The sequence below is a fragment of the Mytilus edulis genome, chromosome 8 (assembly GCF_963676685.1).
Source record: "Mytilus edulis chromosome 8, xbMytEdul2.2, whole genome shotgun sequence".
In the NCBI taxonomy this organism is placed as follows: domain Eukaryota; kingdom Metazoa; phylum Mollusca; class Bivalvia; order Mytilida; family Mytilidae; genus Mytilus; species Mytilus edulis.
The window spans coordinates 32,417,929-32,436,493 of record NC_092351.1 but is presented as its reverse complement, the minus strand read 5'-3'; the positions used below and the strand labels follow the sequence as shown (position 1 = coordinate 32,436,493).

Here is an 18,565-nt window from a genome sequence, read left to right as displayed (position 1 = left end):
AAAGCAAATAAAACACTAAATGCTCGATAACCTATTACAATTCGTACTTTTCAAATGTGTTTCATTTTAATCTCTGTAGGATGTTTAATATCTATTTTAATCTTGTCCTTTGGGAATAGAATCATGTACAGCTTCAATGAATTTGGAATTTCCTGCTTTTAACCAGAAAAGGAAATACAAGAAATTTTATGGTTTGCTATACAACAACTATACAATTAAACCGTAAAACTTTAACATGGAGGAAACAAATGACAAGTTTGAAGTCGTTAATTTTCAATTTGTTAGCAGTCGTTATCTCACTTATCTGAAGTTAACTTAGCATTGAGAATGGTTTCACACCGCATGATCTCTTCGAGAATGATTATCACAATTTCCGCAGCAAATTTTCTTTTTATTATACTGAAATAAAACTAAATCTTTAGAATGTTTGTTCTCCTCTTTACACATTTATTTTGTTTAATCGTCTTATGTGGAAGTCATTACAGAACCAATATATTGTGACATTTTCCCGGACGAATTAATCTCGTTCAAATTACAGTAAATGGAAGACTTCACAATAGAATGGTTTTTAGAAAGCTTTAGTTCTGCTTCATATTATTGTATTTACCTAAACATTTAAGTGACATATCGATTTGGTCTGAAATAATAGGGTTTCAGCATGATATCTTTTAAGAAAGGGACACCTTAATTAAAGACAACATCAGGTTTATAGAAGATGTATTAGGTTTTATTAGGAAAAGTCTGACGTTTTGTCAGAATGATCCCACGGATTATTAAAGAAACTTAATAGTCTTAGAAATGTCGAGGAACGACACTGGAAAAGTATTTTGTTTCTACACAATCTCTTCGCAACGACAAGTTGCTTAATTGCATTATTAAGAGATCAGAAATGGAGGATAAAAGAGGGAAGTGCATAATTACAAAGATAAAAGATTGTTTAAGAGCAAGGACTGTACTGAAATAATTATTGTCCATAAGAACTACCAAGTTTGTTAAAAATGTCAACTACGTAGCGACCTGGAAGAATTCAGGAATAATGAAAACAAGGATGTCAAGTCTGATCTCAATACAACTAAAAATTATAAAAACCCAAAAGCGGGAGAGAAATTAAAAAAATTAGTTTGGTATGGAATGTTCTTGCTTTGAAAAAGCAAGGATTCCAAAAATTAAAACAATTGCCTTGCTGATCAAATACATACGATGAGGGGATTTTTAGACCAGCTCTGTAAACTATATAAAATTAAAATAAAAAAAGATGTTTATCGCATTCAGATTTTAGCATTATAGATTTTAAAAGAAACCATGAATCTGTGGCAGTTTTTCCGACGTAGTCGGTATTAGTTTCGGTTTGTGCCCTTTGAACTTAAGAACGCTTCACTATGGCAACAGAATACGCATGCTCGAAGATCCTTTCTGTGATTGGACAAAATGCTGTCATGGTGGGTGATTTGGTTGTGTTTGAAAAAAACCGTCTCGTTAATTATATCGTAATGGAAAGCAAGTGAAAAGCTATAAATATTTGAACTAGATCTTACACAGATTTATATTTTTATTAAAATAATTGTTTCTCTAATAGCTCTTTGCATCCGTGACAGCTGTTTATTCGGGACAATTATATAATTTTTAATGTAAACTTACATGACTGTTAAAACGCACCTACGCATGTGAGATTTCCGCGGGGTTTTGGTGAATGTAAACAGAAAGATACGAGGACCGAGAATACTGAACACAAACAGAGAAAACGTTTACTGTTATTTAAATGGTATCTTTGTGCTTCTGAAGGTTATCGAAATGATAGTTTTAAACATATACTCAAATTTAAATACGTCGGATATCTTTTTTAAAAGATAGTTCTTATTTAAAATTATATTCATGTAGTTAAAGAAAATGCCGCGTGACACAATTTGATGGCAAAAGGCCGACGATTCTGAAAGTTGAATATAATGTGCGTTCCTCGAAAGAATTGAAATATATTTACATATGTTAAAGGGGCACTAGCTATCAAATTCATTGTAACCGATTTGACTCAAATTCTCATATTTGGTTTATAACAATGTAAAACATTTATCCAAACTATCAAAAGTCTAAAATAAACAGTTTACAGAGCATGGGGTAGATTATATATAGGTTCGTTTCGTGTGTATTTTAGTCCAGACGCCATCTAATTAACTATCGATTTGACCTCAGATGACCATATAAGCGATGTAAACAAAAAAAAAAGATACGAATAGATTAAACCAACACGTGCAATTGTATTTTTATAGGTCTGTTTGATTTTATTTTATAGATTAAAAATAGATGTTTCTCATTCTTTTTAACCATATAAGAATGATTTTATGTGCATCGAATTAGTAATCAAATGGTTTACCGTAGTTTCACTTTCATTGTTGACATTCTTTTTCTTTAAATAACCTGTACACGTACAATGCATGCGTTGTCAATCTCTAGCTAGGGGTTAACTTGAAGTTCACATGAATACCGGTTAGAATGATGATGACGTTTTCACTTGCAAGTGAATCAGTCAAAAATTATGTTTAATCGCTTATTTCAACAAAATTAAAGGAAATTGATTGCTAAAAGCAAATTATTATTTCATTATTCCAATTTGATTAATGATTCAATTTGATCTAAAAAAAATCATACTTTATTTCTTTATATATATCGTAGCTAGTGCCCCTTTAAGGCATTTTTCGGAGAAAAGAGGTACATATATATGTAAAAAATATAGCTGTGAAATAGACATACACATAATTTATCTTTTATGAATAACAACCCTTTTGGGTTGTATACCATCGATGGATGGACACCAAACGGTGATGATTTATCATATAATACAACTTTTTATTCTCATTTTTGCAGTCATTTCAATTTTTCAAGTATATATGTTGTACTCTTTGAGATTATAACTACGCCTTTAATGTTTTAGACTGCAGTTGCATGCAAGGATACAATGTCTATAAGATGTATGCATGTAGCACGCACTAGTATCATGCATGCCATTGCCATAGTTTATCGTCCATTAAAAATATGTTACGGACAGCTGCTAGTAGGTGCGGTAAGGACCGATTTTGGCCTCAAATTTCAGGTTCATCTGACGAAAGATTTTGACCACTTTTTAAACACTTAAGTGTCTATTTTATTTGAATTAAGTAGTTTATGTGAAAGATTTTAACAGATTTGGTCATTAAAAACGATCCGATTCAAGCTCAAATATGAAAAATCTACCTAATATGCCGAAAAATGTCACTTTTCAGGTGGTTTTTGGTAAAAATGAAAGTGGCCGCATCCGTGTTCATCCTCAACCTTTATATATAATATGTATTATCATAAAGTCCAACTTACATTTCAATATTAAGAATGAACACGAATGCTGCCACTTTCGTTTTACACGAAAACCGTCTAAAATTTAACTAAAATGCTAGAATTATGAGGATTTCAGTAATTTAGCATGACTTAATGGTGCTAGTACCCTATATATGTGCATTGTATTGTCAAAAACAGCCCATATTTATGTAGCAGAAGCATTCTACTGTCCAAAAAATAACTAAAGGTTTACATTTTAACAATTTTGTAAAACTGCTATATTTTGGGGCCAAAAAGGGGTCTTACTGAACCTACTCCTTTTTAATGACTCCGTCAGTATTTAAAAAAATAGTGCTGTATGAGAAAAAGCCACGCCAATTTTTAGATGGATACTTCAGGAAACAACTTTAAAGAAATAATCGTTCGAGAGCAGACGTAAGCATCATATTTCATTAAAATTCCCCAATTTCTATTCTCAATTTTATACATTACATTATGGAGAAGCGTCAGAAATAAAATATAATCTGAATAAACACAACGTGGTATGTTTACTCTAAGAGTAAACTACAATGTACATGTAATTCAACCCGAAAACATGATATTTTCATTTTTTATTGATTCATGAACAACAAAGCTAGAATAAAGATTTATGTTTTTTGAGGGTGTGTTAAAGTTCGTTAATTCGACAGTCTTGTCGAATCTGTTTTTTAATTAGATCTGTAAAACATGGAGAAGCCAATATTAAGATGGATACTTCAGGAAACAACTTTAAAGAAATAATCGTTCGAGAGCAGACGTAAGCATCATATTTCATTAATATTCCCTACTTGCAATAGTATAAGTACCGCAATAATGAATCATTCCCATACATGAAGTTGTAGATCCAATTAAAAAATCTTATAAAATCTTATTCATGTATTTATATTTTTCTATATAGTTGGTAAAGCATCCTCAATCATGAATGTCTGTTAACGGCAGTCTATTCCTACACCAATAAAACGTGAATTATGTGGATGGGAATTTTAACCTTAAATTACATAAACAATAAGACTAGAGCATGAAATTACGATGAATCCAACAAATAACGTGGTACAACACACTAAAAACTAAAACAGAACAAACGTCTACATGCCTAGTCAATTATAAATAAAGATAAATAAATAATACGTCCTGTAATTTACACGATTGCTTTAAAACTCGTTGTATTTTTTTATATCACACTATGTCATCAAGTAGAAAGCCATTCCATTGAAGGATGATATGGTGTTTTCTGTAATTATGGTTTCTCATCCGTATCAGAAGAAGGTGTGATTTATTGCCATGGGGTCGATTATTTACTTGACAAGAATAATACTTTACTAAAAATACTTGCGAAATATATTTTGGTTCATAATATGAAGATATATAGTTTAGGTGTAAGGCGATTTTACCCAATAGAATTTCGCACCACGCTTTTCTCGGTGGAACAAATTTTTTGCACCCCCTCTCAAATTCTGGATCCGCACCTGATTTCAAGTGTTTCTGTGCTCAGAACCACCTCTTTACACGAGTGGGCTGAGAATGTTATGCATTAATATGAATTGGGGTGGGAGAGGGATCACTCTTTCTTTGAGATTATAACTACGCCTTTAATGTTTTAGACTGCAGTTGCATGCAAGGACACAATGTCTATTAGATGTATGCATGTAGCTCGCACTGGCATCATGCATGCCATTACCACAGTTAATCGTCCATTAAAAATAGGTCACAGACAGCTGCAAATTTTAATGACTCCGTCAGTATTTAAAAAAAAATAGTGCTGTACATGTATGAGAAAAAGCCACATCACGTTTTGGAGAAGCGTCAAAAATAAAATATAATCTGAAAAAACGCAATGTGGTATGTTTACTCTAAAGAGTAAATTCATTCAACCCGAAAACATGATATTTTCATTTTTTATTGATTCTTGAACAACAAAGCTAGAATAAAGATTTATGCTTTTTGAGGGTGTGTTAAAGTTCATTAATTCGACAGTCTTGTCGAATCTGTTTTTTAATTAGATCTGTAAAACATGGAGAAGCCAATTTTTAGATGGATACTTCAGGAAATAACTTTAAAGAAATAATCGTTCGAGAGAAGACGTAAGCATCATATTTCATTAATATTCCCTACTTGCAATAGTATAAGTACCGCAATAATGAATCATTCCCATACAAGTTGTAGATCCAATTAAAAAATCTTATAAAATCTTATTTATGTATTTATATTTTTCTATATAGTTGGTAAAGCATCCCCAATCATGAATGTCTGCTAACGGTAGTCTATTCATACACCAATAAAACGTGAATTATGTGGATGAGAATTTTAACCTTAAATTACATAAACAATAAGACTAGAGCATGAAATTACGATGAATCCAACAAATAACGTGGTATAACACACTAAAAACTAAAACAGAACAAACGTCTACATGCCTAGTCAATTATAAATAAAGATAAATAAATAATACGTCCTGTAATTTACACGATTGCTTTAAAACTCGTTGTATTTTTTTATATCACACTATGTCATCAAGTAGAAAGCCATTCCATTGAAGGATGATATGGTGTTTTCTGTAATTATGTTTTCTCATCCGTATCAGAAGAAGGTGTGATTTATTGCCATGGGGTCGATTATTCACTTGACAAGAATAATACTTTACTAAAAATACTTGCGAAATATATTTTGGTTCATAATATGAAGATATAATAGTTTAGGTGTAAGGCGTTTTTACCCAATAGAATTTCGCACCACGCTTTTCTCGGTGGAACAAATTTTTTGCACCCCCTCTCAAATTCTGGATCCGCACCTGATTTCAAGTGTTTCTGTGCTCAGAACCACCTCTTTACACGAGTGGGCTGAGAATGTTATGCAATAATATGAATTGGGGTGGGAGAGGGGTCACTCTTTCTTTGAGATTATAACTACGCCTTTAATGTTTTAGACTGCAGTTGCATGCAAGGACACAATGTCTATTAGATGTATGCATGTAGCTCGCACTGGCATCATGCATGCCATTACCACAGTTAATCGTCCATTAAAAATAGGTCACAGACAGCTGCAAATTTTAATGACTCCGTCAGTATTTAAAAAAAAATAGTGCTGTACATGTATGAGAAAAAGCCACATCACGTTATGGAGAAGCGTCAAAAATAAAATATAATCTGAAAAAAACGCAATGTGGTATGTTTACTCTATAGAGTAAACTCATTCAACCCGAAAACATGATATTTTCATTTTTTATTGATTCTTGAACAACAAAGCTAGAATAAAGATTTATGTTTTTTGAGGGTGTGTTAAAGTTCGTTAATTCGACAGTCTGGCCGAATCTGTTTTTTAATTAGATCTGTAAAACATGGAGAAGCCAATTTTTAGATGGATACTTCAGGAAACAAGTTTAAAGAAATAATCGTTCGAGAGAAGACGTAAGCATCATATTTCATTAATATTCCCTACTTGCAATAGTATAAGTACCGCAATAATGAATCATTCCCATACAAGTTTTAGATCCAATTAAAAAATCTTATAAAATCTTATTTAGGTATCTATATTTTTCTATATAGTTGGTAAAGGATCCCCAATCATGAATGTCTGTTAACGGTAGTCTATTCATACACCAATAAAACGTGAATTATGTGGATGAGAATTTTAACCTTAAATTGCACAAGAAATAGGACTAGAGCATGAAATTACGATGAAACCAACAAATAACGTGGTACAACACACTCAAAACTAAAACATTACAAACTTTTACATGCCAAGTCAATTATGAAACAGAGGTAAAGATATAAAACTTCCTGTAATTTACACGATTGCTTTTAAACTCATTGTGTTTTTCATATCACACAATGTCATCAAGTAGAAAGCCATTCCATTGAAGGATGATATGGTGTTACCTGTGATTATGTTTCCTCATCCGTATCAGAAGTAAGCGTGATTTATTGCCATGGAGTCGATTATTCACTTGACAAGAATAATGCTTTACTAAAAAATACTTGCGAAATATATTTTGGTTCATAATTTGAAGTTATATAGTTTAGGTGGAAGGCATTTTTACCCAAAAGGATTTCGCACCACGCTCCACTCGGTGGAACGAATTTTTTGCACCCCCCTCAAATTCTGGATCCGCACCTGATTTCAAGTGTTTCTGTGTTCAGAACCACCCCTTTACATGAGTGGGCTGAAAATGTTATGCATTAATAAGAATTGGGGTGGTGTGGGGGCGGGTGTTACTTTCAAGCCGAACTTCTGTACCCATTTTTAACCGAAAACCAAATTTATCCCTCACCCTTTTCATGTATTCTCGTTGCGGTTCCCCGGAAGGAAGATCTCTCGACCTTTTAAAATTCTGTTGTTAAATAGCTGAGAGCGTCAATGGAATGTATATCCCAAAGTGTTTCAGTGTAAGATCAATCCGCATCTGATTTCAGGTGTTTTCGTGCTCAGAACAACCCCCATATATGAGTTGTATTAAAAATGTATGCATTAATATATGAATTGGAGTCATATTCCAGCTTCACTTCCTTTTTTACCCATTTTTAACTGAAACCCGAAGTAATCCACTATCCTTTACGGTATACTTAGTTTAAACAGATTTATTTATAGTGGATTGGGAAACAAGTTTTGCAACTTATATTAATCCCTTTCCACTTTGCGGGTGCGAGTGCTGCCTTGTAGCGGCATTAGCCTGCTCTTTTTCGAAATCTACAAGGGTGTCTTTAACGTGCAAGAGATATGGCTCCCTCTTAACACGGGTCAGCCATTTATCGTCCCCTTCCGACGAACTATCATCGTTTCCTCGAGACCATACTCGCAAATGGTGTACGGTATACTTTTTGCTATGCAGACCATAATACTTACAGACAAAGCGGAAATGATGACGACACGTAATTTGTTTTTGCTAATTTGCTAATCCTTTACCCAAAATATATTTCGCAACATGCTCCGCTCCGCAGAACAATATTTTTGCACACCCTTCCACTAACATTAAATCATAGATCCGCACCTGCATTATGGTGTTTCCGTGCTCAGACCCCCTCTCATTTACGAGTGAGGTAAACATTTTATGCATTAATAATACATTCCAACTGCACTTCGGTACCCATTTTAACCGAAAACTGAAGTAATCCCCGCACCCTTTTAATGTTGAATTGGAAGGAAAAGCTCTTGACGTGTAAAAAAAATAAAAATCTGTTGTTAAATTGCTGATAGCGTCAAGGGAATGTGTATCACACAGTGTTTCAGTGTATAAAAAAATATTTATCGTATCTGATACGAAATACAATTAAATTTTGCCAGGCAGACTTTCAATGACGGAAATTATTTCCATACTCAACTCCTCAGTTCTCCAGACAGTGGAGGAAAGATACAGAACAACAACAACAACAACAACAACGATGGCACGTAATTTCAGAACCGAACGTCTTGAAGGACGGTCGAACTGGTTTTTTCCGATTTTAACTTCCAAATACTCCCAAATAGAGCATACAATAATACTTTAAATGCGCCAAGTAAACTTTGTATATGTTTACAAATGTTTATTTAATACAATATCAATACTAACAAAACTAGTATGCTTACCTGCATCGGAATCATAAACATAGAAAATGTTCTTCCACTTTTTGGCAAAGATCAAGTCTCTCAAGATACGTGTTAATGGTGGCTTCATGTGGACTTCATACTTCCCTTGCGTGCTTTCCAAAATAGAGCTGATTGTAATATATGGCATATGGAATTTGTCAGAGTATGACGTCAGGATATCTTGCGAACGGTAAGATTTCGTACCAAATAACGCAAACACACCATTCGACATCGATGTGCATACTGAAATAAAGATATTCAGATAAATGTTCATGTATGAAGTTCAGAAGTATGAAGTTCAGAAGTATGAAGTTCAGAAATAACTTGGAAAGCTGAATTACTTTTATAAATGAAACGATATACAAATTGTGAAATAGTTAAGTACAAAATCACATTAACGTTATTGTACATTAAGTAACTTTATATAGTATGTAGCAATTTGCTGGTAATCATACTCTATGATTTTACATTATTTTGACGTTTCAATTCCTTGCCTTTTAGCGAAGCAAACATAGAAGAAGTTTGGTATCATAGATATTGTCAAGCTTTGTCCTTCAAACGATTAAGAAAAATATATGCTAGCGCAAGTTTCGAAAACCTTTGATTATTAAACCTAGTATTTTATATGTTGCTCACATAACCTATTAAGTAACGTAATTCTTTTTTCTAACATGTCTTAAATCGTATCACAATCTTTTTTTTTTACTGAACTCACTGGGATTAAAGTCATTAAATGGAACCGTAGTTAGTCTACTGTGTAGCTTTCTAATGGAAAAATATATCGTGGCAGAAAAGCGCTGTTCGTTTGATTCTTTTGTGGTCACAATAAGCTATTGATAAGCTACTTTTAAACGAAATATAATGATAATTCTACTAGATACGTATTTCAGTGTACTAACATACGAATATCTTGTATATTAATACAATCGGCTCTATGGACTTATAACTGAATACGAAAAGCGAGAATTCCAAATAAGCAACCGGAACAAATTTATTTATATCGTCAATAATAATACATGGAATACCAATTTCGGTTTCACTCCAATGTTGCATAATTTGAATAGCACGATAGGAATGTCAATTTATATGGTATGGTATAAAACTGTTAATTCGAAGAAATAGATTTGACATATAAGACTATTTTTTAAATGATAAACAATCCATCCGTTATTGTAAAGATACGCTTGTAAATATAAAGTTCATTAAATTATTAAGCTCTTATTTAATAAGTGCTACTGACAACTAATCTCAGATTTTATGACTGCTATTTTTGCTGTCGACATTAAACTGTATTTCAAAATATTTATAGAATTGTGCTACGTCAGCAAAAGCTTGCTTGGGAATACAAGATTTGATTGAAGTTAAACTTTGTGACAATATAAAGTAGCATTTTTTTAATCAAAAATAGATTACCTAGTAATTTCAAAGAAAACGAAAATGTTATGTATATATCAAAATGTAATCTATGATGTAAAATCCGTATCATGTTTATCTGAGTTCTAGAAATCATAAATAAAAACAAGTTTATAGTGTTTCATTGGAAACAATCTGTTTATGTTACTATTCAATAAGTGTAGCGTCGCGATGTATTACAAAATCACGCCTTGTTGGTGATAACTCGGTAACCGTAGTAAAATGGTAAAATGCATAAAAAACAAAATAAGAGAAAAGAAAAGAGTGCAGCATATTAATTCATAATTTCATTTACTAATAGTTTTAGAAGACAGTGATTTTATAACTATAGACAGTTATTCTGGAGAAAAAAAGGAATTTGTAAATGTTCTTGATACCAATCATTGCATGAAAAAAATATCAAATAAAATGACAATATTCTTGACACTTTTTCCTGTTTGTGCCTTCATCATCGATTCCAAAATGTTTAAAGTATATCAGATGTCAACATTACGTTTTTTTCTTCTTTCCTTTATCATGTTCATGGTAGTTAACATACGATCATAATGATCTCATTAAAACATGTCGTCAATTATGGTGCTGCCAGAAGTTACTTTCTTGTCGACTGAAATAGCATCGCTAATAATTACACAAAACCTCACAGGAACAGGTTGATTAAGTCTGTAATGCATTACAAAGGGCTGTTTCTAAATAGAGATACGAAGATTTGGTATATTTGCCAATGAGGCAAATCTCAAACCAGAGACCAACATAACGTAGAAGTGAACATAATTTTATAGGTTATCGAACGGCCTTCAACAATGAGCAAAACCAATAACGCGATATAACTACGAACCATGCTTTGTACATTACCGTCACGCTACATGAAATGCACAATGCAACAGTCCAAAGGGCGATATACCAGCCTATTTTCACGGATTTGGCTATACTTTTTGGACCTTTTGGATTATAGCTCTTCATCTTTTATATAAGCTTTGGATTTCAAATATTTTGGCCACGAGCATCACTGAAGAGACATGTATTGTCGAAATGCGCATCTGGTGCAAGAAAATTGGTACCGTTAATTTTATTTTTTTACTACAAGGACACATTAGTCTGACTCCGAGTCAACCCGTATTTGTTCTGACTCCTTATTGCTATGTGCTTGGCGGAAAAGCAGCAATTATCAATTTTATAAAGGTTTGATTTGATCTGACCGGAAATCGAACTCACGACTTTCTGAAATAGAACCGCGCATGCTATCACGAGACCATCATGAGTCCACCGAGACCGTATATATATATAATCATTGGGTTCTGGACACTGATACCATTGATCTTCGAGTCGACAAAGATTCTTCATTTATAAAAATCTGTACTGAACATGGACATACGTGAGATAACTATAATAGTTGATAATGATTTATAAGCCACACAAAAAGAAAAGCAATATTAGATTTAAAATCTATACACACTTAGTCCGGAAGGATTTTTTGGTCAATAACAGTACAGCCACTTGTCTAATAACGACTTATCATGATAAACGAGCATCATTAGGAACCTAATCGCAGGAAAATGTTCTTTAATAACCGTATGATATAAGCCGGGGCTTAATTTGCTCCTTTAATGTCTAGAACTCATGTTTTATTCATTTTAGACTTAATAGAATGACATTGTATTGCCTTTGGGACTGTCAAATTAACTCACGACTAGAAACACAACTTATCACATCTATGCGTACAAATGGCGCCTATTATCCATTTTAACAACCCCTGATCAAATAAACTACAACGAATCTCTATTGTCAAAATGTTACTTCAAGAGATGATTTTTTCTGATGACCAACAATGCTGCAAGCTTTGAAATCCCCTTTCAATATAATTAATCAGCTCTACTCATGCGTCTATAAAGCAACAAGTAAGGAAAGAAACATTGACGTAGGATTGTTTTCAGTTTTAGTTTGACACGTAGAACGGAAGCAGCTATCAAATACATTTAGCTGCATCTTTCTGAAAATTGTAATTTTAGATTTTGTCATATAGGTTTGCTTATAATCGGAATTAAATTATTATGTCATCGTTATTTTTCATGCTAGATAATATGATATTTATTTTGAATGTGTAACTTAATCATCTCATTCTTGTAATCGATCTATTTTTTTTCTCATTAAAGCAGTAGCATGTTCGCTTAAAATTCATTATAAAAGTAATCTTTTACCAATTCTTTGCAATCAAAATGTCAATTCAGGCAAAATTCAATTTTGGTTTAAAAATCAAATTGAAAATTAGCTATAAATGTTTTGGTATAAAGTGAATTTTCCAGCCAACTTTGAAATTGAAAATTGATTAGCATTTTTTTCCAGTTTGGAACAATAAGAAAGGAGGGGCGAAATATACCAGAGGGACAATCAATCTGTGCCCGTCCATGTTGTATAATTGTAATGGTTCAAATAGTCTTACCATTGTATTGAAATTTTGCGTTTCTTTTGATGGTAAGTATATAAAACCGATAGTAATACGAAGCCTAAAAAATCTTCGTTGTTGCATAATATCTGAAGATAATGCAATAGTTGTTGTATGTTAACACAATGATTATTCATTATGGATGTATTGTGATGAGATATCCTTGTTCCTATGTTTTACTTCCGATTACACTAACAATGTTAAATTGTTACATGTCAAGTGCAACAACTAATAACAAATGACATTTGGGTTTCCTTCTAGTTTATGTCTAGTTTTACCTAATTATGGAAACAAAATTCTTAAATTTAATGAAAACTGAAACTTTTTTTAAGTTGCTTCTTCCGCAATATTGAGCTAAAATATCTTTCCGTAATGTTAATTGCCAAATATTAATTGGATATTCAACACGGAATTATTTTAATTTGGATTTTGAATGTATTAAACTAATTTACTCTCTGAAGAATGTCAACCAAAAATGTTCCTCTTTTTATTAGTATCGTATCGAATGCATGTAAAAATAATATATTAACAATCCATATGATTTTTTTTCAATGAAAACTTTAACTGGTTGTTTTGTAGCTTTGTATTTCTCTGATGAGTAAAGCACTTATTAACTATATAAGTTTGTTCTTATGTTGTGTTGTTACATTTGTACATTACTATTCCAGGTTATGAGGACGGTTGGGCTCCTATCAACACAAATTTTGTATGTGCCTGTCCCAAGACATGATTTTGTCTTTCATTGGTTGCCGTTTGTTGCTTTACACCATATTTAATTTTCGTAAAGGTTTATTTTTTGGAACAAATCAGGCAGTTTGTTTTCGCGTTTGAATTGTTTATCATTTGATATTTAGGAACCCTTTATAACTTGATACTGGTTTTGCTAATTGTTGGAGGCCATACGATGACCTAGTGTCGCTATCGTCTTCTTCATTCTCTCCGGGATAGTATTTATATTGAATTAAGGGTGAATATAAAAGTAATTCTATACTGACGGTCAGATTAACACAGAAACGTAACAACTGAACGATTGCCATTGTTTTTTTGTTAAACGAATGAGGCTGTGACCTTTCAATCTTAAAACAGAATAACCCAAAACACAAGAACTATTACTAAATTTTATCGAACGAATTCGTTATGTGGTCTCCTAATATCAGACGGACACAATTACACAGAACACAGAGACGGACCGATTATCACTGAATGTAAGCCAACAACATGGCTGGTGTCGTAATAACCGAAAACGTAAAAGAACGTTTTTTTTAGCTAATCCGTTATTCACTGACAAGTCGTTTATAAAGCAAAAACTGTTAATTGAAAAATAGTGCAGCGAGAGGATTGTAATTTGTTTAATCGCACGTTTTGAAACCTTTGGAGATTACAATAGTACAATTAATATCATTTCAATTCTCGATGCTCTATGCGATAATTCACTTAAATGATTTTTCTATTATATGCGCGAAGAACAAAACGTATTCGATTAATTTTTGAAGAGATTTAAAATGTCGTTTTATTTCTTTGTTTTGAGTTATCACAGCTGAATTGGTAATGCATTTTATATCTGAAGGCAAGAACAAAATGTTGGATGCACACTCTACTCTATCGGTATTTTAAAGTCAAGTTGTTTGTTTATATAATCTTAAAGCGTTTTTACATGTATTGCTTTTATTTAGTTGTAAGTCTTTTTTTATATAATTAATATCAGACACTACAAGTTAGGTCAGTGTAAGTATCAGAAACATTAAATTGCTTTCAGTATTTTGTTTAGTTCAGCAAGAACTTTTTGGAAGTGATCCACAAAAGTACGGTTAAATTTCTGAATCAAACGAGCACTTGATTCCTTTCGCATAATAAACACTAAAACAGAAATTCATATACTAACAACATATACTTTTTCTTAAGAGGCATCTATAGAGTAGACATTTGAGATTTTATAGTTTTAGGCAAATTGTAAGAACGTTTTTCGCTTATTGTATGTGCTTTCTATATAAATATTCACCTCTTTTTTTTTTTAAATAATTCGTTCAGTACTACTTCAGACAATAAAAGAGATAAATACATTATTTTTTTCGATTTTTCAGTAATATTTTAACCAGCAAAGGTTATATGCAAAATTATATCAAAATCTGAAACATAGCCCATTTACTGTTCCTTGACCTTAGGTTGCCTTAGTGCATTTCATAATAATTATATAAACGGGATAAGTAACTAGAAACTACAAAATATATTGTTAACAATGAAAACGAAGCGCTTTTTTGAGTTACTTTCACCAGCAACACTTAGGGACTTTCTGTTTTGAATTTTCGTCGGGGTTCAGTACTTTTGTTATTTTACTTTTCACCAGCAACTATCAAAGCAGAGTTTTTGAATGTCAAGTACGTATATATAAAACCGAAACAGTTGAACAGCTATATAATAAAAAAAAATGAGTAAGAAATAATAGCCAAATCGTGCTATGGTCACCTTTGTCTGAGGGAGTTTAAACTATAGTTTCTTTATAATTCCAAATTTATAAATAGGCAAATTAAGAAAAGTTTGTTATTAACCATTGAAATTACAACCAATCACACCAACCAACAACTATCAGGTCCTTTAGGCCGTGCACACAAAGACAAGCAGAAAACAATAACAAATGGTCCACAAAACAAACATGTAAGGCAGTTTTATGGGCAGACAGAATTGCACACACACCTACAAAGTACAGATACAAATGTACGATAGAAAGATCCTTTCACTTTAGCTAGGAAGTTAAAGACGACAGACATTTCTGATAGTAGGATAAAAAATGAATAAGAATCTTACTTGCTTGAGCCAGTTTATAACTGTCCGACTTGTCGACATATTCAACAGGAGTATGTAGCTCGAATGTCTGTGTTTCAATTTGTTTTAATATTTGTACACTGTAGTAAAACCCTGTAAACGTCACTTCGTCTCGTCTGTCCTGGATTATACCTGGAAAAGAAGGCATTCTATATGACAAATGTAACTATGATTTATATTTAAATTGGCAGTTTAAGTGTTTCTGATAAAATCCAATCATATACTAGGGCTCGGGCAGTCTTATCCAGTAACAATATTTGCTCCTTAAACGGAATACCAGTGTTGTCATTGGAAAGGTGCATATACTGTAACGTTATTAATTAAGATTTTGGAGCACCTGTGCATAATGTACTATCGAGACCAGCACATTTGAAAAAATAATAAGCTTTTGAGACCATAAACAAACCGAAATAAGACAGATTAGCTGACAATATTTAGGTAAACATTTTCTATTGCGATTGCAATTTAGTTCTTCTATTTTGACTGCAATTTTTGATTAAGTATAATTATTCTATTGTGACTTCAAGTTTTTGTTAAGTATAATTCTAAAATATATATAGTGAACGCATATTTTAAGGTAATATATTGATATTGCTTGTAGCCGCATTATTTTTTTTAATCACAAGTTATGGACACAGATTCTGAGATGAAAAAAAAGGTAATGGTGAATTATTTAGTGAAGTACAGATAGTTCGTGTAACCACTGCATCGGTTGCACATACGATCATGCGATAGTATTTTTATATACTAAGTTATTGTAAGTTATAAACAAAGACATGCTCACAATAAGATATATAAAATATAATAAAAACTTAATACATTTTGTGAGAATAAAAAAAGCTTATTACTTACCTATAGGTATCTGCCATTGGATATTTCTATCACGAAGTTCGGCTATGATGAAATTTAGGAATAAAAGGACAAGTGCGATCCTTGTCACCATACTTTGGCCATCCATCATCAATGTCCGTTTATTTCCGCGTACTGTTAGACAATCACCATTAACAGTACTATCTTCATTATTGCACTCGATGTCATCTGCACCTGATCAGCAATTGTGGGGCAATCCCTAGTGTCATTAAAATTAATTTGCTCCACAAAAAGCATGTAAATTATCTCTTATGCCTTATTTATTGTCAGCATACGAAACAGAGATCATTAATACAGACAAACGGGATTTATTTTCAATCCGATCAAATCTCTGCACTGAATTAAAACAACATCATATTTTCAAAATAATGCCTTTTTGATGCATGAAGATAAAATCACTCTATTGAAATTTTCTTCTGTTCATAAATCGTTATCTGTCTTTTATTCAAATCTATTGTAGTCAGTTTCTCTAATGTTCTTGTTTATTGATTCTGATCAATCACTCCTGATTGTTCCTCATAGTATTGTCCAGAGTCCACAAATATAGAATCTTTCTTTTTTTTCTGCTTCAAAAACATCAAGTTAAAAGATTTAACTTTTCATCATTCATCACAAATCTGTCATTTTTACATCTATAGAAATGACTTCTGTGTCATACGCGATAGTCAATTATAGTACAAAACGTTTTAAAAAAGCAATTATTTTAGTTTTTTATATGTCTTTTATCCATTACGCAATTCCATTTTCTTTAGAAAACATTGCTGACATTTCCTCTTTATTGTAGATTTTTCTATTGACATGGCACTGTCTTAAGACATTACTATTGTCAACAAGCTGTCACCGGCTCTAAAGAAAAATAATTACACGGATGTTGTTAGCAGGGGAAAATGATGGATTCCAAAGTTCTATCCCTTTGCTTATTAAATCAAAAACGGTCTTGTAAGACACCGATGAAGATCATCTCATAAATCATAGAAAATTGTCTGTGGAAATGCCGATCCCTGATTAATTTGAGCAAACATACTGGTATCAAGTAGAGAGAAAAAAGATTTTTTAAGTTTACAAATCAAATTAGAAAAAGAAAGCGTTGTTGCGAGGTGAGAATTTTCTAAGAAATTGAATCAATTATATGTAATTATTGTAAATTTCTGCCGATGACATCCGTTTTGTCAAATTATTTACGACGCTAATTAATGATTTAAGAACCAGAGTTTCTCGGAGGGAAGCTGTGTTTTCAAATATTGTAAAGTATATTATATGAAATAACTGTGGGCAATTTATCTACTGCCAAATAAGCGTAAGAAACCAATGCATCATAATTTACGTCGTCTATTCTGAACTGGAAATAGTGATAACACTACTAATAGTGTAATTATATCTGAATTCTTGAGATTTTTTTTAAAGTACGAAAAAGTCATCTGTAATATCTAATAAATTGTTGTTGTCTTTTATTCAAATTGTATCATTAATAAGTGTTTTGTATAGATTTTAAAGTGTGTGTACCTTATATTTTTCCACCCATCAAATTAAGAAAAAAGTTTAACAGTCTTTAAAAGAAAAAAGTGTTGCCTTCAATTCGCCATATGTAGATGTTGACGTCAATCCAAGGACCGAGTTCTTCAGCGATTGTCTTTAGTTATATCTGTATAATTATCAAAGGTATCAGGGTTATATTTAGTACACCAGACGTGCCTTTCGTCTACACAAGACTCATCAGTGACGCTCATATCAAAATATTTAAAAAGCCAAACAAGTACAAAGTTGAAGAGCATTGAGGATCCAAAATTCCTAAATTCGGCTACGATAATCTTTGCCTGGGATAAGAAAATCCTTAGTTTTTCGAAAAATTCAGAGTTTTGTAAACAGGAAATTTATAAAAATGACCACATTATTGATATTCATGTCAACACCGAAGTGCTGACTATTGGGCTGGTGATACCCTTGGGGACCAGCAGTGGCATCGACCCAGTGGTGTAAATAGTTATCAAAGGTACCAGGATTATAATTTAGTACGCCAGACGCGTTATGTTATTTATTAATTTGTGTGATATTAATTGCAAATCTGTTGATGGTATTCACATCCTGACTATACTTGGGAAATAACGAGTAAAAATCAATAAA

At 32.3% G+C, this 18,565-nt stretch overlaps 1 protein-coding gene across 1 annotated transcript in view; it reads right to left on the bottom strand.

Annotated features, from left to right (window-relative positions):
* The window catches only part of LOC139485386 (glutamate receptor 2-like), a 42,866-nt gene extending 26,262 nt beyond the window's left edge, over positions 1-16,604 (bottom strand). Inside the window, exons 1-3 of the mRNA XM_071269834.1 lie at positions 16,427-16,604; positions 15,557-15,706; positions 8,902-9,144 (exon numbers count right to left, since the gene is read on the bottom strand). Coding sequence (XP_071125935.1) covers positions 8,902-9,144; positions 15,557-15,706; positions 16,427-16,535 — 502 coding nt within the window. The 5' untranslated portion in view covers positions 16,536-16,604. The remainder of the gene's footprint in view (positions 1-8,901; positions 9,145-15,556; positions 15,707-16,426) is intronic.
* Positions 16,605-18,565: the final 1,961 nt, after the last annotated feature.